General features: G+C 44.7%; 1 protein-coding gene across 2 annotated transcripts in view; it reads left to right on the forward strand.

Moving 5' to 3' along the window:
• The window catches only part of LOC147642354 (potassium transporter 7-like), a 79,348-nt gene extending 62,944 nt beyond the window's left edge, over nucleotides 1-16,404 (forward strand). The window contains exons 8-9 of one of the 2 annotated variants that reach the window (XM_086805602.1): nucleotides 14,730-14,984; nucleotides 15,092-16,404. In XM_086805602.1, the coding sequence (XP_086661728.1) occupies nucleotides 14,730-14,984; nucleotides 15,092-16,182 (1,346 nt within the window). In that variant the 3' untranslated portion in view covers nucleotides 16,183-16,404. The remainder of the gene's footprint in view (nucleotides 1-14,729; nucleotides 14,985-15,091) is intronic. The other variant, XM_086805606.1, reaches the window with a different exon arrangement.
• The last annotated feature ends 4,714 nt before the right edge of the window (nucleotides 16,405-21,118 follow it).

The raw sequence follows: 21,118 nt of genomic DNA on the forward strand, positions 1-21,118 counted from the left end.
CGGCGGAGACCTGGGAAACAAACTGTAATATGGAAGAGGCGCTCTCCCTGCTCCGCCGCTGCTGGGTCAAATCCATGCTGCCAAGTTCTGAAGAAAGCCCGAGCACCCCTGATGTCCAGAGGACTCATGGCAAGGACCTTGGCAACGCTCTGGGCGGCCTCGAACTCGATCTGATAATGGCCCCGGCCCAGGAGCTGTACATCCAGGATCTTGCCCACATCTGCAAGAAGGCGAGCCTGAAGTAGATCCCTGATCTCCCCTTTGCTGGGGCGAGTGCCGACTATTCGGCAGATGGTGGAGTGAGCCTGAAGGCGTTCCACCTCTGCGGTGAGGCTCGCTTCCTCTTCCGGCGAAAGAGAAAGCCTGATGGGGATGTCCTCGGGGGCGGGCGAGGGGGCTGCAGAAGAGTCCCTCTGAGGCGAGGCGGGAGGAGTCTCCATCAGAGTCTGAAGCTCAAGCGAAGGCGAGGCGAAAGCGGAAAAACCTGCAAGAAGCGGGCTGCACACCAAGAGGCGGAAGGACGGATGAAGAAGAGGAAAAAACAAAAAACCCCCAAGGGGTGAAAAAGCAGCACGAAAGAGGAGGGAGGGGGCGAAAAACGGAGGAGAGGCCCTGAGGGGGGGGACGGCAACAATGCGAGAGGGAGGGGGGCGGGGCGCTGCTGAAGGGAGGCGGGCGCGAAGAGGCGAAAAGGCGGGGGGGGGGGGGGGGGGGGGGGGGGGGGGGCGAACTGGCGGCAGTGGGGAGGGGGGGCGAACAGGCGAAGAGGGGAGAGGGGCGAACTGGCGAAGAGGGGGGGAGGCGCAGCAGGGAGGAAGGAGGGGGGGGGGCGCAACAGCGAGCAGAGGGGAGCAAGTGGGGGGCGGAAGGAAAGGACGCGAGGAAGGGGGAGGAGCGATGGCGCGCAGAGCAGGGTGGAGGCGGGAGCTTCAGCGAGCAGCGTCTGTGGATCACTTCATCCTAAGTATTTGGATCTGCCTTTGTTTGCAACGTGGAACAAGGGTTGAGGTGAAGAGACGCTCCCCTGTCGTGTGCATGTCCCTGATTTCCTGTCTGTATAGATTCCTGTTTTAGGCACCCATTTCCTGCTTTAGCCCGCTAGTCCTTTCTCTGGATTCTGTTCTGCGAAGAATTCAAACTCAAGACCCTTTTGGGAGTTCCAAGCTCATACCACTGGGCTATAGCCTAGGGGACTACCAGCAGCTTTGTCACGTGTGTGGAAGAAGCGTATTGTTGAAGGCTGTTAATTGGGTACTTTAGGTGCAATAAACTTTAATTGAGGAGGTTTAAATTTATGTTTAAGATTTACTTTGAAAGGCCACTTAAAGAGCTTTGGTGGTCCCAACCACCTACTTAAGGTCCTGTTAGTAAACTGACCTTTGTGAATTGAGTGTTGGATGTGTTCTAGGCTGATTGGAGGTTTTGGCTGTGCTCACCCAGGCTGCTTTTGTGCTTGGATGGGCTGCGTGTTGGGCTCCGGATGACTTGAATGCTTGCTCCTGTAGATCTAGACACTCCTTCTCTCCTGTAGAAAGCTAATTTTTTGCTTTCTGCTTCAATACTTGAGAGATGAGGAACGTTGGAGAGCGGGGCTCTGATTTTGCAGGTCAAACAGTCCTATTTTTTTTCCAAGAAAAGATCGATCATTAGTCATAAAAGAGAAAGGTCTGCAGAAAGCAAACTACAGAACAGCCCCAAAGTGGTGTCTTATATGTACATCCCTCGAAAGAGGTAGAGTGAAAAGAAAGGAGGGGGACTCCCTCTTTGGTTGGCCGTTCTCGGAGGGAGACTACATTGGGGAGTGGGAGGAAAAAGCCACATTAGGGGCCCATGGTGCCAAATTGGTCCGAGTGAGGAAGGTGTCTGGACTCCATGGTGGTGTTGAATCTGCGCTGAGTGGCGAGTAAGGTGCTCCCAACGTCCCGTTAAGATGTGGATGATGTCTAGCCAAATGGAGTGGGTAAACCAAATTGCCCTCAATGGCCTCAATGTATCTAGCCTTCCAAATGTGCTAGGGTACAATATTGGCAATAATCTCCAACAGGCACATGAAAACGTGTTTTGTCCCTTCAAAATGAGACGAAACGTTTCTATGACAAAATATTTCGAAACAACATGAAACCTCCAGGCCGAAATGATGTTTCGCCCAAAAGTCATTTTTAAGGTTAAATTTGTTTGGTTTTTTTTCCCCTCCAAACCTTAGATTTGAAGCTTTTATACACATACATATATATACATGGATGTGGATATACATATATGTATGTTTGAAATTGAAGTCAAATAATGACAGGTATGTTTGAAATTGGAGTCAAATAATGACAGTTTTCACTTGATATTAACCTGAATTTCTTATTTAGCTTTTCAATTTCAAGTAATTGCACACTCAATTTCTGAAATTCTTACTAGGAGCCCGATTTCTTACTTTTCCCAAATTTGCACCTCCATTGCAAATCCTAAGTATGGGACTTCTGGCATAATTATATTGTTTGCAATTTTTATGGAGAATTTGTCTTGAATGTTACTCTTTCCATGTTATAGACTTAAATGTGACTTGTATCAGTTACCAACATGCTTTTATAATAAGTGTCACTTCGAAACCTGTCTGTTTCTTCAAAAGAAATGAAACGAAAGGAATCAAAACCTTTCGAAATGATGAAACGACATAATGGACAAAACGTTTCTCCCATGCACTGTCCAGCCTCTATGCTGGTGGGACGTATCCTGACTTCGGCATGTCTTGAAGACAGCACCGTGGAGCAACTCCCTGATTGATCATAATGACCTGATCGATGACGTTCCCGTCATAGATCTGTGAGTCAGATTGTGTCAACCAAATGATAGCACCAAAAGAAATATAAGCATCCTTCCTCATCCTTCCAAGGAGAGGTGCTATCTCAGTAGTCCAAATCTTCTGTGCTTCGCTGCACTCCCATAAGCAATGGTAAACCGTCTTTGAAGCTCCTACACATCTCGGGCATGTTGGGCCAACACCAACAAGTGATGTCCATTGCTTGGTGGTAGGACTATCAAGAAGAGAAAGCCAAATAAAGGAGGATATTTGTGTCCTCCTCTAAGAGTGCCACCACATCCTCCAAAAAGTCATTTGAATGTTAGGTGTGATACCGTAAGCCTCCCAATGAGGTCTAAGAGTAAGGACTCTCTGAATGTGTCCTAGAACAAGATTCCTGGCGTTCCGCATAGTATAACTAAAGAAAGGCATGCTTGTCATTGGGTTGGTAGCATCCATCCACTCCCATTCACCGAGGTCTCAATGTAAGTACCTGATAGGGTAACCGCCATATGACCAAAGGCTCCAAGTATCTGTGATTATCCGTGGGGCGGGATCAGTATAAAAGAACTTCCCTCCTTTGCCAGCAACTCTCACAGGATGCACCGCTGGGTCCTCGGTGATATCCTGCACATCACATCTTTCCAAATACTAGCCATCGTGTACAGAGAAAAGGATTGGTGCATCATCTTTTCCCAGAGTGGGGAGGCCCATAACTTGAAGAGGTACACCTATCCCAGAGAAAACTCCAAACCACGATTGATGAAGCCCTTCCAAGAAGGTCTCTATGTTCCAATGGTTGGGTATGGCAGCATCAATTTGCACAATCCTCTGACTAGTGCCCCTCAAATGTTGTGTAAGAACCCCTCTCTAATCCTCGCGAGGCTTTTAAGCCTCTTCCAATCCAACACAATGGGGAAGAGAGTCTCTCAACCAGCCCACTGAATATGCATAGCTGCCCCAAGAGGCCTACCATACTCATCCAAACATAATGGGTTGTTTGTTAGCCTCCTCTGCTTGCCAGAGGTATGTGGACCAACCTCCTCATGCAATCCCAAGCCCAGAGAAGGGATCTAACCAAGGGGAGGATGGGGCCTGATGCTCTACCTCTGAGAAGATAAAATGTGGGCTATCTAGTCACCTCCCCTGACTGGAGTACAATTTCTAACCTGCTGTATGAGATTTTCTTCCCATGGCTTAGTGCCAGGAAGAAATCCTCTAACAATCATCTTAAAAAGCAACACCTTACATTGCACCTCTGGGTGTATGATGTTCGATCCCCCCTCTTGCTTGGGTAGGATAACGGTTTCCCAAGCAACTTTGGCCCTACTGCGTATAGTGCCATCTAAATCTTGACCAAATAAAATTCCTAATGAGGCAACGTAATTGGCCAATGCATCCCCTATGAAGAGCCCAACAAGAAGTGATAAACCAAGCAGTGGCCAACAGCACTTGGTTAACTACCAAGGCTCTAGATGCCAAACCAAGCTTTCCTGCTACTCCAATGTTGTAGTTTGCTTTTAATGCTCATACGAAGAGGTATAGTAAGGGAGCTAAGCCCAGATGAACCTGCTCATAGCCTCTACTACTATGAGGTATAATAAGGGAGCTAGGGGGCATCTGTGCTGCACCGAGTAGGAAATTTGAGAACGCTCACGACGTCCCCCGCATACCAAAACTGTGCTATGGGCCTCCCTATACAGGTATGAAACCTCTTTGATCAACTAGTACTGGGAAAATTTCATACGTGCCATCATGCCTTCCAAGAAGTCCCAATCCACTCTGTCATATGCTGTTTGAAAGTCCAACAGGAGGATGGCAAGGGGTTTGTTGGCTAGATTTAGCCCACTCCACGCTTCCCAAAATGAGAAGATGTTATCAAATATACTCCTTCCTTGGAGAACCATTTTGTGTGTCATGAATAACCCTTTGAAAACAGGATGTAACCTCATACTCAATGCCTAAGCCAAGATTTTATATGCAAATCCAAGTAAAGTAATGGGCCTCCATTGCTTGCTGTTGGTCTTATCCCCACCTTTTGGGATAAGGTGGATAAGACCATCTGTGAGAAAGCGGGGAACCATATCTGTACATTGCCTGTAAAGCAACACTAATCTCATCTCCAATATGGTCCCAAAACAGTATAAAAGGGTGGGGAGAGACCATGATCCCGTGGGCATTTTCTTTTCGAAAGAGCGTGCAATGCACGTCTCAGCTCATCTTTCGAGAAAGGGGCATCCAATGAGAGACACATATTATTTGTGATAAGTTTGGGCATGCAATCCCAAACTTTCTACTACGCAATATCTCTTTGTGGAGAGGGGGCCTGTGCAGAAAGCAAAACTCGATAAAAATCTGATGCAATACTCTCCACCTTATTTGGCTATGTTTGAATTGCTCCCTGTGAGTCCTGCAAGAATTTCACATATTTGCTACTATGGGAACACGAGAAGCATCCACAATCTCCCTGGATCCCATACCTATTGTGTATTGCTAGAGGAGAGCTACAGATGGCCATGGATAGGCGAGCTGAGTTTTCGTTTCATTCTAATGAGGCTTTTTGGGCACGAATGGGTGGCAGATGCAACAAATACTTCTTCTTAGCACATGGGCCTACCTCTCTCATTGTCCAAGGCGTTATGTTTCTTGGACAAAGCAACACTGATAATACTCGCTCGTCTTCTCCAAGGCCAAAGCAACTGTGTTGAGGGTCAGGATCATCACATGACCAATCTTTTCCATGAGGCTCTCTCCAAGGGGTGTGTTCTACCCTCACAGCCACCCTTTTTGTCAGATGGCTGCTCAAGCATGTTGAAATCCCCTCCAACTATCCAATGATCTATCTGGGGGAGAAGGTCTGTGATGGTTCTCAAAAGGCCACCTTGTCACCTCTCACATTAGGTGCATAAGTATTCAAGATGCCCAATTTGTTCTCTCATGAATGATCATAATCTACTACGCCCTAGCAGGTATGATAACAGCATATCCAATAACACGAGACATAAGTGATGCTGCAAGAGAAATGCATATACCCCCGTTAGTCCCATCTCCCGAGGACCAATAAGTGTAGCTAGAAAGGATCTTACCAGTTTTACCACATTGTGCCTATCCAATTTGTGCTGCTGCAACAAGTGCACATCCATAGTTCCACCTGTAACAATAGGATGGAGCTGGTCCTTCATGAGGCGCTTCCTACTGTGGGTGGGAAGCCTCCGAGGCCCTAATTCCACGAGACAATCCTCATGCTAAAGATGTGGTTTTGACCCTGACCCTAAGCAAACGCCTAGTTGATGTCTATGCCCGCCTCTTATAATGTTGGAGGAGGGGAAAGTCACTCTGCACAATCTCTGCATACGTGCGGAATACATGAGCACCTTGCAAGGCATCGTAATCAGATACATCCTGCAAAGCCTCTTGAGATGGCAACATGTCCTGGTGTGCATCTTCATGATCCCCCATGCCATTTACATCTTGTGTACTGTCCAACCCCAACATGGAGGACTGAACAAAGTCATTCTGGCTTGATGCATCATCCTTTTGCGAAGATGACTCAGTAGCTTCGTCACTCTGACCCAATACATCATCATTCTGCAATACATTGTGTGTGGGTGATACATGAGCCTGTCCTCTAGCATTCTCACCATGAGGGCAGCCATGAGAGATGACATGCCACTCCTGGCAGAACGTTGGCCGAGACGGGGCCTTAGGTCATGTTGCCTGAGAGGGGCGTGTTTGCGCCATCTTCTATGGCCCCTAGCCCTAGGGCAATCTCTAGCCAAGTGCCCCTGCTGGTGACAAACCTGGCATTGGTCAGGCCTATCTACAATCTCCATACGTTGCTTCAATAGACCGTTAGGTCTCGGAAGCAGCACGAAGTCCTTGAAAAGCTCATCGTCATGAGCAAGCACCATGACCTTGGGAACCGAGTCCGCGCCGAGGCAATGATCATGTGGTAGTAGAGATTAGCAAGGCAAGGATAGGGGGAAATTGTAGGACCAGCCCAATGGCGTCCAAAATCGGCCAATGTGTGTGTGGAAGACCTGGGAATCAAGTGTAAGAGGAAAGTGGTTCCGGTCTTCTTCAACAGGGTCGAAATAGCTGGAGTATGGAAGGAAAAACAGTTTTCTCAGGCTAACTTCTATTTGACAACTTCATATCCACTCACATGGCTGCCGTGTTGGGCCTTGAGATGAGTGATATGGGATTTGAGATTGATAAAATATGCAAAAGTGGTGCCAATCATTGGCAACTTCTGCATACACGTCCAGGGATATGTAGATCGTGATGAATTTTTGGTTTTCCCATTGCATTAATGTGATGTATTGTTGGGAATGCCATGGCATGTGCGCCTCAAACCTATAAAGGATTATGCAGATAAGGTCACTTTTGTGAAGAAGAGAACCACTCATGTGTTAGATGATGGCTTTCCAAGAGAAAGAATCCCTCTTGTATCTCACATATCCATAAATAAAGCTGGAAAGATGTCAGCATTTGGCCACCCAATTGGTCCACCCGTGCTTTCTTATCATGTATGTACATTGGAGTGGTGTCCATGGCAGTTGTAAATGCCGGGGATTGATGCCACTCATGTGATACTGTGGACTTGGCTTTCCGTTGGGACTTGTGCCTCTGTGTCCATGCCCGGAAATGCCTGGTGGATTAGTGTTTCATTGGGTCTGGTACTTCGTGTACTTGCCTGGAGCACGTCTATTTTGGTATAGTCTCATGAACAGGGATTGTCCATACCAATGCTGCATTGCATATTATCTTTATGTGCTTGTTTGCAATTGAAATTGCATGCTATTTTCATGCTTGCTTGACCAAGGTGTAGTTCCGGGTAAGGGGACGCCCACCCGCAAACCATGCGTGTGAAACTATCTGCTGACATGGTTATGTGGCATGTGACATGTGGTAAGTATTGGTCATAAACGTAGCCTTAGGAGTTAGCACTAATTTATAACTGAGTGTGTACACACTTCATTAACTCACTTATAAATTATGACCAGTCCAATGTTCACACACATTGATGTCCCGAGGTGGACATAACCCAATGTCCACCGCCTAGACCTTATCCCCTTTGTACAAAGGGAGTAACCAGCCATGTGTCCACTCTAGCTTGCTCCACAAAGCACCTGCTTGCCACCTACACTGGACAACTCACTACCTCACTCCTCCTCTCTCTAGAGATTGGCGCCTCCTTCATGAGGGCTGTTGGGTTGCATTTTCTGCACTTTCTCCTTTCCAACTCCATTTCCAAGCTTGCTAAGGTGTTTCTCAAGCTTCCAAGAGTGTTTCTGGATGCTAATCACTCTCCTACACACTCCCAATGACTGAAATTTCTGGTCTTTTTGCTGAAAACCCTAATTTCAGCCCTCCTTTCTCAAGTTGAACCATAGGGGAAGCTTTCCCAAGGTTCCTTTCATCCTCTTGAAGACTTTTGTGGCGAAGAAATGCGACAAATCGAAGATCTCTTCACTCCAAGGACTTCCATCGCGAAGACTTCCACTGTCATTGACTCTACTTGCAATTGGTAAGCTTTAATGCTTAAATATGGAAGCAAGTAGCAAGAGGGAGGAACCGGATTACAAGATCACATACCCTGTGTAGTGTTCTCTTGTCCTACGTGCTCTCTTGCAAATTGTTGCTACCATGTGTTGTGGAACAATAGAGAGCAGATGGTAGGGAACATGGGCACTCGAGAGGGTGGTGAAATAAAATGATATTAACGTCTCTAAGAGGCCATAATGGCCTATGAGACCAAAACTGAGAGTACATCTAAAGTTGGTGTCTCATCAAAGAGAACAACTAAATGAGACTAAAAAGTACAATAAACTGATTGTCCTACAGTTATAAGAACAGAACTGTAAGACTCCGAGATGATACTGAGTAGAAATTACTGGAAAATACTGAAAAATGTATATCAGGTATATCCATGTATGCTGATCAGTTGAAGTGTTGCCCTCTCCTTAGATCAAGTATCTCCGCCATGGGGCTATCTAGAATGGAGAGGTCGTAGAAGCGAGGTAGGCGCCTCCGATGCCGAGCAATAATGGCTCTGATCTGGCGATGGTGAGGATGCCGTAGTCGGGATCATGGTGGGCGTGGCCGACGAGCATGACATAAGATAACTGCTCTATCAGTGGTGACTCCCTGGGAGTGTGGTGGGTGCCCTGATGGCTCAATGGAGGAGGTATCAGGAGGTGTGTGGGCTGGGTTGCTGGTGCTGGTGCCGAAGAAATTTGTCAGGGTCCTCTGTATGGCTGGGCCTCCTATCTGCCAAGAGGGTCTCTTTGTGTCTCCTGAGCTCAAGTGGAAACAATCCCAGGCATCTCTGATCCTCAAACTCCATGACCCTGCGTAACGGCCCAAAACCCTCTCGGAAGAGGCAGTGATATCTCCCTCGGATCTCATAATAGAATGTACATCGGCAAATGTAGTGTTTCTCTTTCTGTACCTCCTGGTAGCACAGCTGACAAATGCGGTCATCTGATGCACATATCGCCCTGTCTCAATCCGCAGTTGGTGTGATGAGGTCCGGATCTGTGCAATGGCACAACGTATCCCATGTGATAGGTGTATATCCATGTACGTCAGGCGGGTGATAAATTCATCTGGTGAGAGGTGTATTAAATGGCTCTTGTAATGAACCATTTTCGTGCCTAAGGGCTCAAGGGGGCTAGTCCATGTCTTCTCTGTGTCCACTCTGATGGTATCCATGTTGATCACGCGGTTTTGCTCTGAGCGGGTGAGATCCAAAAATGGACAATCCAGAGTGTACTGAAAGGGTGGTAGTGCCTCTATCCGCAAACCATGTAGGTCAAACCATGATCTCATCTGAGCGTACCAGCAATGAGTATCTCCATCCTCTGCCAACTGTATGGATGAGGTCAATGCCAATTGGGAGTACCTCTGTTGAGGGAGCTCCCATAGCCACTGTAAAAAGGTAACTGCCTGGAATAGGGCCTCGGTTACTACTGGTGTGGCACCCAGCTCAGCCCGAACAATCTCATGTGGTACTGATGATTTGCTCCGAATCATGCGGGCAATCATCATAATCAGTGGTCTCTCCATTTGCCTCCCTTTTGAAGACGTTAATATAACATTTCATTTCATTTCATTTCATCTGTCCCTCTCTGAGATCTGTGATGTATGCTGGGCCCCCAAATTGGAGCTCCGTACAGGAGGGTCGGTGTGACAAGCGTATCAAATAGCCACAGTTTGGTGCATGGCTCCTGAAACTATATGTGTGCACACTACCTCTCAAGTGCGGCCAAGGCTGAATGCCCTCGAGCTAATCTAGCTGCTGCTGCCACCTTCAGGGAGAAACGTGGTCCTGTGAAAGTAACTCCCAAGTAGACATATGACCTGACGTACTCAACCGGCTCCCCTCGGAAAGTAAACTGAGGCTCTGATCTCATATCAAACTCAACCTGGTAGTATCCACACTCGAAAGGATGAATATCAGAGATGTTTCCAGGACACATGACCATTCATGCTATTACACACTTTAAATAAAGGCACACAATTTATCCACTTGAAACCATAGGCACACGTAAACATTGGACACCACACTAGGACCAGAATGGGTCCGTGCCCCCCCCTCCCCCCCCCCCTTCCCCGTGAGGAAGGACAAGGATTAGCAACATAGCAAGACTATGGTGGAACTCAATGGTGGAGAGTAGATGAGAAAGAGTGAAAGAGAAAGAGATGTAAACTCAACGGAGAGCAAATGATTGCATGTACAAAATGAGGATTAGATTAATGACTTGAACATGACAAAATACATGCTTTTAAAGGCTTAGAACCTTCTCTTATGACCCAAAGAAATCACACACACACACACACACACACACACACACACACACACACAGAAAAGATGACACATGGCATACTTATCTTATCGAGATATACAGGAGTGTTCACACCTAAGCATGTGTTCACACACTTTTTTTAATATTCAATGAATAAGGAGACACACACACAAGGGTGGATACATACACATGTAACGGACACAAGTACACATACACGGGGGTACACAACAGACTCCGAAATACCCAAAAAAACCCTCTTCGGAGTGAAGGTGGTGTCACGTGCACGCCCATGCCATGGCTAACCCTGTGCAAGAATAGTCTTAATCCTTGATCAGTGTAGCAGTTAGGACAGCATCTAGTGTCAGCATCAGCATTAGGACCATCACCTTGGTCTATAGCATCATCAGCATAGGCAACATCATCATCACCAACAACATTAGCTACAGCATAAGCACCATATTGAAGGGCTGGGAACCCTGTTGGCAGCTAGCACATATGCTGTTGGCAGCCATGAGGGGTCCCAACGGCAGGTGGCTGATGCCCAAGCAGTGGCCAACAGCAGCGACAAAAAAACACAGCATTGAATACATTAAAAAGGGGTTTCCCTTGTCCATCAGATGGCCGACAGTACTGTCTACTGGTCGACTACAGCATCTCCCACGTATAGTCATTTCCGCATAACACAAGTAATAAATTCAATTCGTAAAATCACCATTCAGTCATAGCATTTATGTAGAAGGGCTACGGGTCAACCCTTAGGGGCTGATCATAAGCCTCCATCATGTACAAGCATCAGTTACCTTTTTGTACCATAGTAATACAGAAAACCTGACACTCAAGCTCTCTCTTCTTCTCTCTCCTCTACGTCTTAATCATAAGTAGCAACAATGTTCTTAAGTATGCTTAGGGTTGTGGATGTGGATCAGTACAGGAGTGCGACATAGCCTTCCTGTACTGATCCACAACCCTAAGCATACTTAAGAACATTGTTGCTAATTAACTTATGATTAAGACACAGAGGAGAGAGAAGAAGAGAGAGCTTGAGTGTCAGGTTTTCCATATTACTATGGTACAAAAAGGTAACTGATGCTTGTACATGATGGAGGCTTATGGTCAGCCCCTAGGGGTTGACCCGTAGCCCTTCTACATGAATGCTATGACTGAATGGTGATTTTATGAACTAAATTACTGAATTATGACTTGTGTTATGCTGAAAATGATTAGATGCTTATATATGTGGGAGATGCTGCAGTTGGCCAGTAGATAGTGCTGTTGGCCAATTGATGGACAAGGAAAACCCCTTTTTAATGCATTCAATGTTGTGTGTATTTGTCCTTGTTGTCGGCCATTGCCTGAGCATCAGCTGCTTGTGGGACCCCTAATGGGCGGACAACATATCTGCTGGCTACCGATAGGGTTTCCAACCCTTCAATATGATGCTTATGTTGTAGCTAATGCTGTTGGTGATGATGATGCTGCCTATGCTGATGATGTGCTACCTATGGTGATGATGCTATAGACCAAGGTTCACAAGCTGGGAGAATCATCAATTTTTCGCAAGACGAGCTCACTTCTCTCCAGCACGACACTGACATTGAGGTCCAGAACACCCTTATCGTGAGGGTTTATGGCTCCCACCCGTCTGGCTCATAGGCCCGTGAATGGTTTCCGGAAGCACTCCCTTCAAAGCTGATTGTGCACTTCCAGGATACACATCTACTTGGTTGAGGCTTCTTCCAGGTGGATTTTCTTTCTTTGGAAGCTACTTCTCAGGTGTTGGCTGGCAGCCCCTATCCTCTTGGCCCCAAAAAGATCTTCTTCTTTGAGTACCAGGTGGGCATCCAGTGGTGGAGGATCGGCGCCTCACCCCTCCTTGGACCCCCGTACCTGCCCCTTTACCCACACCCTTAGAGGAGCACCCCAACCCTTATGCAGCTCTTGCCTCACAGGATGCGGATCCTTCTTTGGAGGATGAGGCTTTGTAAGCACAGGATTTGGATCCCTCGCAGGCGGATATAGCACTACAGACACAGGATGATTGTGTGCCCTTTCTAAGAGGCAAGAGGCCTTGGACTCAGAAAGGGCTATTAGACGTAGATTGGTTGCCTTACAGAGAAGGCATGAGAAACATCCTCATGCTCACTGGGTTGCAGACCACGCCCAGGAATCCTTTTGGACCCAGATGGGTGGCAGATGCAACAAACACTTCTTTGCTACTCACAGCCCATCTCATGCCAGAGATAGTGTTAGGCAGTTGTTGCAGGATTCACATGGCACTCTTCATTCAAATCCTCCTATGGTTAGACAGATTGCCACTGATTTCTATCGCTTCTTAGCTCTGAGCCTCATTCTGATTTGAGACAAAGGGCACAGAGGAAGGTTTGGAATGCATTGCCACATTTGATTATACTGAGGAGATGTGTGCCGTTTTGGATGCCTCTTTTTCTATGCAGGAGTTTAGTCATGCTCTTCACGCCTTACCTCATGGTAAGTGTCTAGGGATGGGTGGCCTCTCCCTTGTTTTTTTCATTAGTTTTTGGGATGAGATGGGAGCAGAGATCACATCGGCTCTCCAGGAGATGTGGGATACAGGTTCTATGCCTTCTTCTCTCACGGAGGGTTTTCCTTATCCCTAAGAGTGGGGATAAGACCTTGATTGGAGAGTGGAGACCTATCACCTTACTTGGGACTGCATATAAGATACTTGCTAAGGCAGTGAGCATTAGATTGCAGTGGATGTCATTCATGATACTCAGAATGGTTTCTTACATAGGAGGAGCATCTTTGATAACATTTTCTCGTTTTGGGAGGCGGTGGAATGGGCCAAAGTGAGTAATCAGTCTTTAGCCATTTTGCTTCTGGATTTTGAGAAGACTTATGATAGAGTGGATTGAGACTTCCTTGAGGGTAGTTAGCCATATGGGTTCCTCTCAGAGATGGATCAGGGGAGTTTCATGCATGTATCGTGATGCCCACAGTAGTGTGCTGGCTTGTGGTGATAAAGGAGAGCGGTTTTATCGGATATTTGCATAAAAAGTTACCTTGAGAAGAGTCTTCCATAACTTTGCTATGTATCAGGAAATTGACTCTCCCTCGTGTTGGGACAACCAATCCCACCCCTTGCCTATATCCTTTGCAAAGTTTGGTGGTAGGAACTAGGCATAAAACTAGGTTTTAAATTAAGCCCATATGTGGGCAGCACCCCCATCCATAATGTTAACAAGCTACCAATTAGTGGCCGTGTCTTTCAAGTGCATCCCCACATGTCTAAGCATAGACTTTTCCGAAAAGTCTTCATTACAAAAGGCAATGTCATATTGTTGAATGAAAGCAAGCTTGTTGTATCCATCTTACCATTGAAGTTCTCAAACTTCACATCTTTGTCTTCCGGGCTTCTGCTTGCTGTATGACTTCCTTTGTGTATGTGCATTCTCATCATGACAATGATGTCGTGATGGGGATTCATGACACCTTTTCTCTTGCTCTCAAGTCACACTCTCAGAACGAGCAGCACTCTCCCTTTTGGGCAGCATGATTTGGGCCAGCCAACCACGTGTGTGACAACCTCATTATTAATCTTAATAATCAATGATTTATAACCCACGACTCATTTATGAAAGTTGACTAGCCCACATGGCAGCCTGACATACCTAGAAGTCTACTCGGCTCACAAAGAAGGGGGCAATTTGTGCCTATTAAAATTATTATTTTTCTTCCTCATTCCCCATCTCACAAACATTGAAGAGTAGTAGCAGTAACTGACCTTTTACAAGCAGAGATAACTGCCAAGGAGTGTGAGATCTACATGATACGAGAACTATACATCTGCCAGTTGCCTGCCCTAGCATAGAACCAGGCTGGGTGAACCTGTCTATGCTACCGATCAGCTTGGGACTGTGCCAACGCTTTGACTGCAAGGTTCAACATGCTTTGACTCTGTAATTCTGTGATACAAGCAAATACACCACAAAATGGGGTCCCTTAAGCGGGGTAGTTGGGACCCAATCGGGTGTACCGTCTCACTCTCCTCTCTACACTCTTCATTAAGCTTGTTGCATTCTTAATCACCTCTTAATCGCCAGTTCTTCCCCTGCGCTTGTAATGGAGGTACCGACTTTTTTTGGTTTCAGGTCGAGTGTACTGGCCTATATTTGTGGTGGGTACCTTCGCTTCAATTGTTGGAAGTCAGGCAGTGATAAGTGCAACATTTTCAATAATTAAACAGTGCCAGGCACTCAATTGCTTTCCCAGAGTAAAAGTTGTGCACACCTCTAAACAAATCATGGGCCAAATCTATATACCGGAGATTAACTGGATCCTCATGATCCTCTGCCTGTCAGTGACACTTGGATTCAGGGACACGACAGCTATCGGAAATGCATATGGTGGGTGGGTGGTGTTTGTTTTTCCTTTACTAACCTTGTCATGAATGATCATTAGTTTTGGAATTGTTGGTGCTGAAGTTGAAGAAAAATTTGTGATCTTTCTGCAGGCTTTGCGGCAATTATAGTCATGTTTGTGACAACATGCCTCATGACCCTTGTTATAATGATAGTGTGGCAGAGGAATGTAACTTTTGCATTATGCTTCTTCATATTCTTTGGCCTAATGGAAGGGCTTTATTTTTCTGCAACAATCATGAAAGTGCCTGAGGGTGGCTGGGTTCCATTAGCCTTGGCTATTCTATTCATGTTGATTATGTATATTTGGCACTATGGCACAGCAAAGAAGTATGAATTTGATTTGCAGAACAAGGTCTCTATGAAGTGGTTATTGACCTTGGGTCCAAGTCTCGGGATTGTGCGTGTTCCTGGGATTGGTCTCGTATACACAGAGCTAGTGACTGGTGTACCTGCCATCTTTTCTCACTTCGTGACAAACTTGCCAGCATTTCACCAAATTCTAGTGTTTGTATGTATAAAATCTGTTCACGTGCCTTTCATTCCATTAGAGGAGCGCTACCTGGTTGGAAGGATTGGCCCAAGGGAGTATCGCATGTATAGGTGTATTGTGAGGTATGGGTACAAGGATATTCATAAAGAAGATGATGACTTTGAAAATCATTTGATTTTACACATCGGCGAGTTTATTAAAAAAGAAGCAGAGCAGAGCCTGGCCCAGTTGAGTGCAGACACATCCTTGGATGGTGGTCCATTGGCTGTTGTAGGCACTCCTGGGCTTGCAGGTATGCAGCTGGTTTTGTCTACTGTCGACAATGATGTTGCTCAAGCAGTATGTATGTCGAGCAGCAAGTCAGCTACATTGCAGAGCTTCCAAGCTGTATCTGAAATAGAATCTCCTCAGCTGAGAAGAAGAAGAGTCAGATTTGAGCTGCCAGAGAGCCCAGGTATTGCTCCTGCAGTTAGGGATGAAATGATTGAACTTATTGAGGCCAAAGAAGCAGGTGTGGCATACATTTTAGGGCACTCATATGTGAAAGCCAAAAGAACATCGTCTTTTCTGAAAAAACTAGCCATTGATGTTGGGTATTCGTTCCTCAGAAAGAATTGTAGGGGACCAGCTGTTGCACTCAGCATTCCCCATATTTGCCTCATTGAAGTGGGAATGATCTATCATGTATAACGTCAAGGCTAGGACCATCTCCAGGATTTTGGATGTATGTACTCCCATAAGTACCATGTAGCTTAAATATTGGCTTCCGTTGAGAATATTGTTCTCGTGTATGGTAGCTGTAATGTGGTGTTGTTTGGAGATCTTTGATATGCTAGAGCATGATTGAACATTGTAGTTGTATACTTGAACAAAATGTTCTCCTTGCAGCAAGAAGGATCTTCTAAGCACAAACATCATCTTCTAGACATCTTCTCAAGAGATTTCCTATGTGTTTCTTGTTTCTTGTGTGTTATAGCTCATTCTTGGTTTCGAACATAAGTCGATACATCTCATAGGAAATTATGAGAGTTACCAAACATGGATATTTTACTTGCAAGTTTTTTTCATTAATCCCTTCTCAATAATAGTGTTTGTCACCATCCCTTGCGATGTGGGCTTATGGTTGCAAGGATGGTTATTCATTCTAGGATAAAGTTCTTTAGTAATCGCATACAAGGACTGCAGAATAGTCCTACCTCATGAGAGGCTAATAACCTTTCAGTGCAATTTAGTGAGATCATAGACTAGAGTTATCACTTATTCACATCACATGTTTACTTAACCATAGAAAGAAACCAAGCATTGATAAGTTTATGTAGGGCACGAGCATTGGTAAGGCTTAAAAAAAAACCATTGCTCCCTTCTAGTAGTCGCCAAATTTTTTATTAAAAAAAAGAGTTTATGTAGGGCACGAGAATATGCATGGACCAAAGAAACACACATAAGCAAGAGGGAAATATGATGTAAGTATATTATCTAAAAAAAACCCCCTCTCTTTTTCTGGGCGTAAAAAGCTATGTTCTATGCTTCACTGTACAAAGAAGCAAGTCCTCAAAAATGAGTCAAACTTCTTGAAGAACAATCACACAAGTTAAAAAAACACAACCAATTGGCCTTCATCAATTTGATCCAGATGGATGCTGTTAAACAAAGATTGACGTAATTATTGACGAAAGTAGTGATAGCGTGCAATCCTTACGGAATGAAAAACCAATTGATTTCTTGCATGCCATATTGTCTACAAAGCCCAATATCTAGTCTAGATTAGAAAGGGTTGTGCATGATCCAATCTAGAAGGCCACTTGCCAAATAGCCAAAAACATCTAGAAAGGAATACCTTGGGAATCTGAGTTTAGGAGAATGTGAAATTTGTCGAAGGAAACTTTTGGTGTGCGGCGGAGAAGACCAAAGAAGATGCATCATTATTTCTTGTATGTGGCTTGTTCTAGTTTAGAGTAGGGTTTGTTTTTTTAATTTAGAGTAGCCTTGTTTAGTCTTTTCTTTCTTACTCTAGCTTAATATAGACTTAGTTTGGTTCTTTCTTATGTTTTGTAATTGTTTGTTGTTATATCTTAGAGCAGACTTTGAGTGAGTGCTAGTCTCTATCATGGCTGAGTATGCCCATCACCTTCGGAGAGTGATAGAAACTCAATTCGTTGGTTTTATAGAGCATGTTCTTTTGGACTAACCTTATACAAACCTGCACCTACTCTTGGGCACTGATGACGTGAGTAGGGATGTCATAGCTTATTGTCCACGCTAAGCATGATAGAGTTGATGAACCTACACTTCATGTTTAGACAAACATTGGAGTTAATGGTTGTACTTTTAAGTCGAAGTCTTTTTTAAAGTTTAGCTTAATGTTTGGTTCTAGCTCTTAGTGCTTTAGGTCTAGAGTTTACACTTCTCTGTTTTGCTATTTTGTTTTTTGTTTTTTATTTTGTTTATTTGTTTTTTGTTTTTTGATTAATGTCTTAATTAAAAGTCTTCGTTTGATATTATTCATTGATTTCCTCTCCTTAGTAGCTAGGTTTGTTAGTTTATTTATTTTTGATCTTTTAAATGCTTTATTTTTGTCTTTGTTCTTCTATTATTTCTTTCTCAAATCTCTCAATTCGTAAGTTCAGATTTTTTTGATCTTATGAAAGTATATTATTTCCTTTATGCAATGACAAGAAGGGCATTTCGCAAGAGCTGTGTCTTTTTTTAAAGAAATTTCCCAATTGGGACCACTCCCAAACAAGCATCACCACATAAAGACAATTTAGATTTGACTGGCAATTTACTATTCTAGATTTTCTTTAGGTTTTGTTTTTACCAACAGGTTGCCTTAGTGAGGAGCCAAATCTTATTAACTTGATCGACAAACCAAGACGCATGAATAATCAACCTGTAGAGCAAAGCAGTCGAAACTTGAGAGAAAGAGAAACTAGGATAAGTTGCAAGATCTACCCTATAAAAAATCCAATCCTTCGGCTTTTCAGCATCCGGAACAACCATAAGAGGAGTGAAAGGTTGCAATTGCTCCTATAACATGCACTATAAAGGTCTGTAGTGCATACCCAATTGCCAACGGCTTCGAGCTCAAGGAAAGGACAACATTTCCTTCAACACATCAACAACATCTTGGCAAACCTGAATGCCTTTTGTAGAAAGACCGAAGCTCGTCGTGGGAAATAGAGAGCCAAAGAAGCACGCAATGCACGGCTCCAAGAGACACTTTCTTGTCCCACTAAGTATATCACAGAACAAGCTTTCAGTCAACAAGGAGATAAGAGACATAACGGCATCTAGAAATATCACCCTCCATAAAGCCAAATAAAAGTTTCTAGTGAGTTAGTTGCCATTTGTCGAATGCATTAAAGTAGAGAGTTGCAATCTTAACCGTCCAGGGTTGTTGCTACGTGAGAAAAGTTAGAAGCAGAGTGGCTTTACATGATGCGAGAACATGATAATGGATATTCAAAATGTTAAGCCCTCCATGAAAAGATGCAAGGGAGAAAAGAACTTGAGGCGGTCCATAATGTGAACATGCTAAGTGGAGAGGGTAGGTGTGGACTAGTCGGTGTAGTCGAGCTGTAGGCGAAGATATATTGGTGCTAGCTACCAAACCCGCCAGTGATGTGAATTTCGAATGGTCATACAAGCACCTCGTGTGATGAGTGTCAACTCATGTTGAGCTTGACATCTCAACACTCCTCCTCAAGCTCAACTCAAGCTCATGAACTCCAAGCATATCTTGAAATCTGTGGAGCTTCTCAACTCCCAAGGCCTTCGTGTGAAGATGTCAGCGACCTGATCCTGTGTGCTGATGTAGGCCAAGTCGATGTGGCTTGCCAAGACTCTCTCCCTGATAAAGTGGTAATGTACCTCAATGTGTTTCGTCCGCGCATGGAAAACTGGGTTCTTGGCCAACTGTATACTGCCAAGATTGTCACAATATATAACAACCTTTCTCTCCACGTGCAACCCCAGATCAACAAGCAGCTTGCGTAACCAAGCTACCTCACATGCTGCTATCGCAGCTCCTTTGTACTCCACCTCTGTTCTTGACAAGGCAACTGTGGGTTGCTTCTTGCTGCTCCATGTCATAGCAACACTCCCCAATGAAAACATAAATCCACTGGTAGATCTCCTGTCGGAGATTCTACCTGCCCAATCTGCATTTGTGTACCCATATAGCTCCAATGGTACACCTGCTGCATAAAAAAATGCATAGTCAACAGTGGTCCTCAAATACCGAAGTGTACATCGCACACTGTCAAGATGTGGTTTGAGCGGAACCTACATAAACTGGGTCTCTAAGTCAACACTGTAACTCAAATTTGGCCTACTGATCATGACATAGATCAAATTCCCACAATCTTAGTGGGATTCTCCAACACAGAGCCTGCATCCGCACTAAGCTTGCCATTTTGATCTAATAGCACTAAGATTGACTTACAATCAACCATCCCATACTTGGACAACATGTCCAATACATACTGTCTCTGTGAGACAGCCAAATACCATCAGGTGTGCGAATGACCTCAATTCCCAAAAAGTAATGCAGATCTCCCAAATCCTTCATCTCAAACTTCCTTTTGAGTAGACTTTTCACATGCTCAATCTCATCTAAGTTGTCACTCCTCCCAACAATAAGATCATCTACATAGATGGTGATGACCACAATACCCTTATCACTCTTGCGCACATACAAAGAGTGATCTGTATCTGTCATATGAAAACCAATAGTGAGAAGATACTCAACAATCTTGTCACATGCCATGCTCGTGGAGCTTGCTTCTTCAGCCCATACAAAGCCTTACGAAGTTTACATACATACTCTGGGTGACTTGTATCCTCAAAACCAAGTGGTTAATCCATATACACTTCTTCTTGCAAGTCACCATGCAAGAACCCATTTTTTACATCCATCTGATATAAAAACCAGCCTTTAGCTGTAGCCACCCCAATCACAACTCTCACAGTTGCCATCTTTGCAACCAGGGTAAATGTCTCCTCATAATCAATCCCATGTGTCTGTACATATCCTTTGACTACCAATCTAGTCGTGTACCTACTTATGCTACCATCACTGTTATGTTTCACCTTATACGCTCACTTATTACAACCAATAGCTGTCTTGCCTTTAGGCAATGGCACCAAATCCCAAGTCTCATTTTTATACAATGCATCCATATCCTCATCCATAGCTTTCTCCCAACACACATTTCCAATAGCCTCATAAAACATGTTGGTTCTACAACCTGCACAACTTTTGCCATATAAGCATAGTGATGTGCCACATAACCATCATAGGTCAACCTCTGCACACAGGGTTTTTGACTCTTCCAGATCTTTGTAACTTTGCATTCATGGCTTCCATAGCCTTCTTCACACCAAGTATCCTCATTGCTGGAATCCCAAGCTCCTCACAATCAAGGCTCATCTCCGAGCCACTAGACTCTTCACCAAAAAGAGAATGCCCTACATAAATATCATGCATACCAAGGGGTACAACCACTTTCTCTTTACCTTTATGTGATGTACCAACTACATTTCCAGGACTGGTATTATGACACACAGCCTGCCACTCCATGGTCTATTAATAGAACCGCTGGATGAGGACTCTCCTGGTCCGCTG

Source organism: Cibotium barometz, chromosome 1 (assembly GCF_041138505.1).
Source record: "Cibotium barometz isolate CiBa-2024 chromosome 1, ASM4113850v1, whole genome shotgun sequence".
Classification (NCBI taxonomy): Eukaryota; Viridiplantae; Streptophyta; class Polypodiopsida; order Cyatheales; family Cibotiaceae; genus Cibotium; species Cibotium barometz.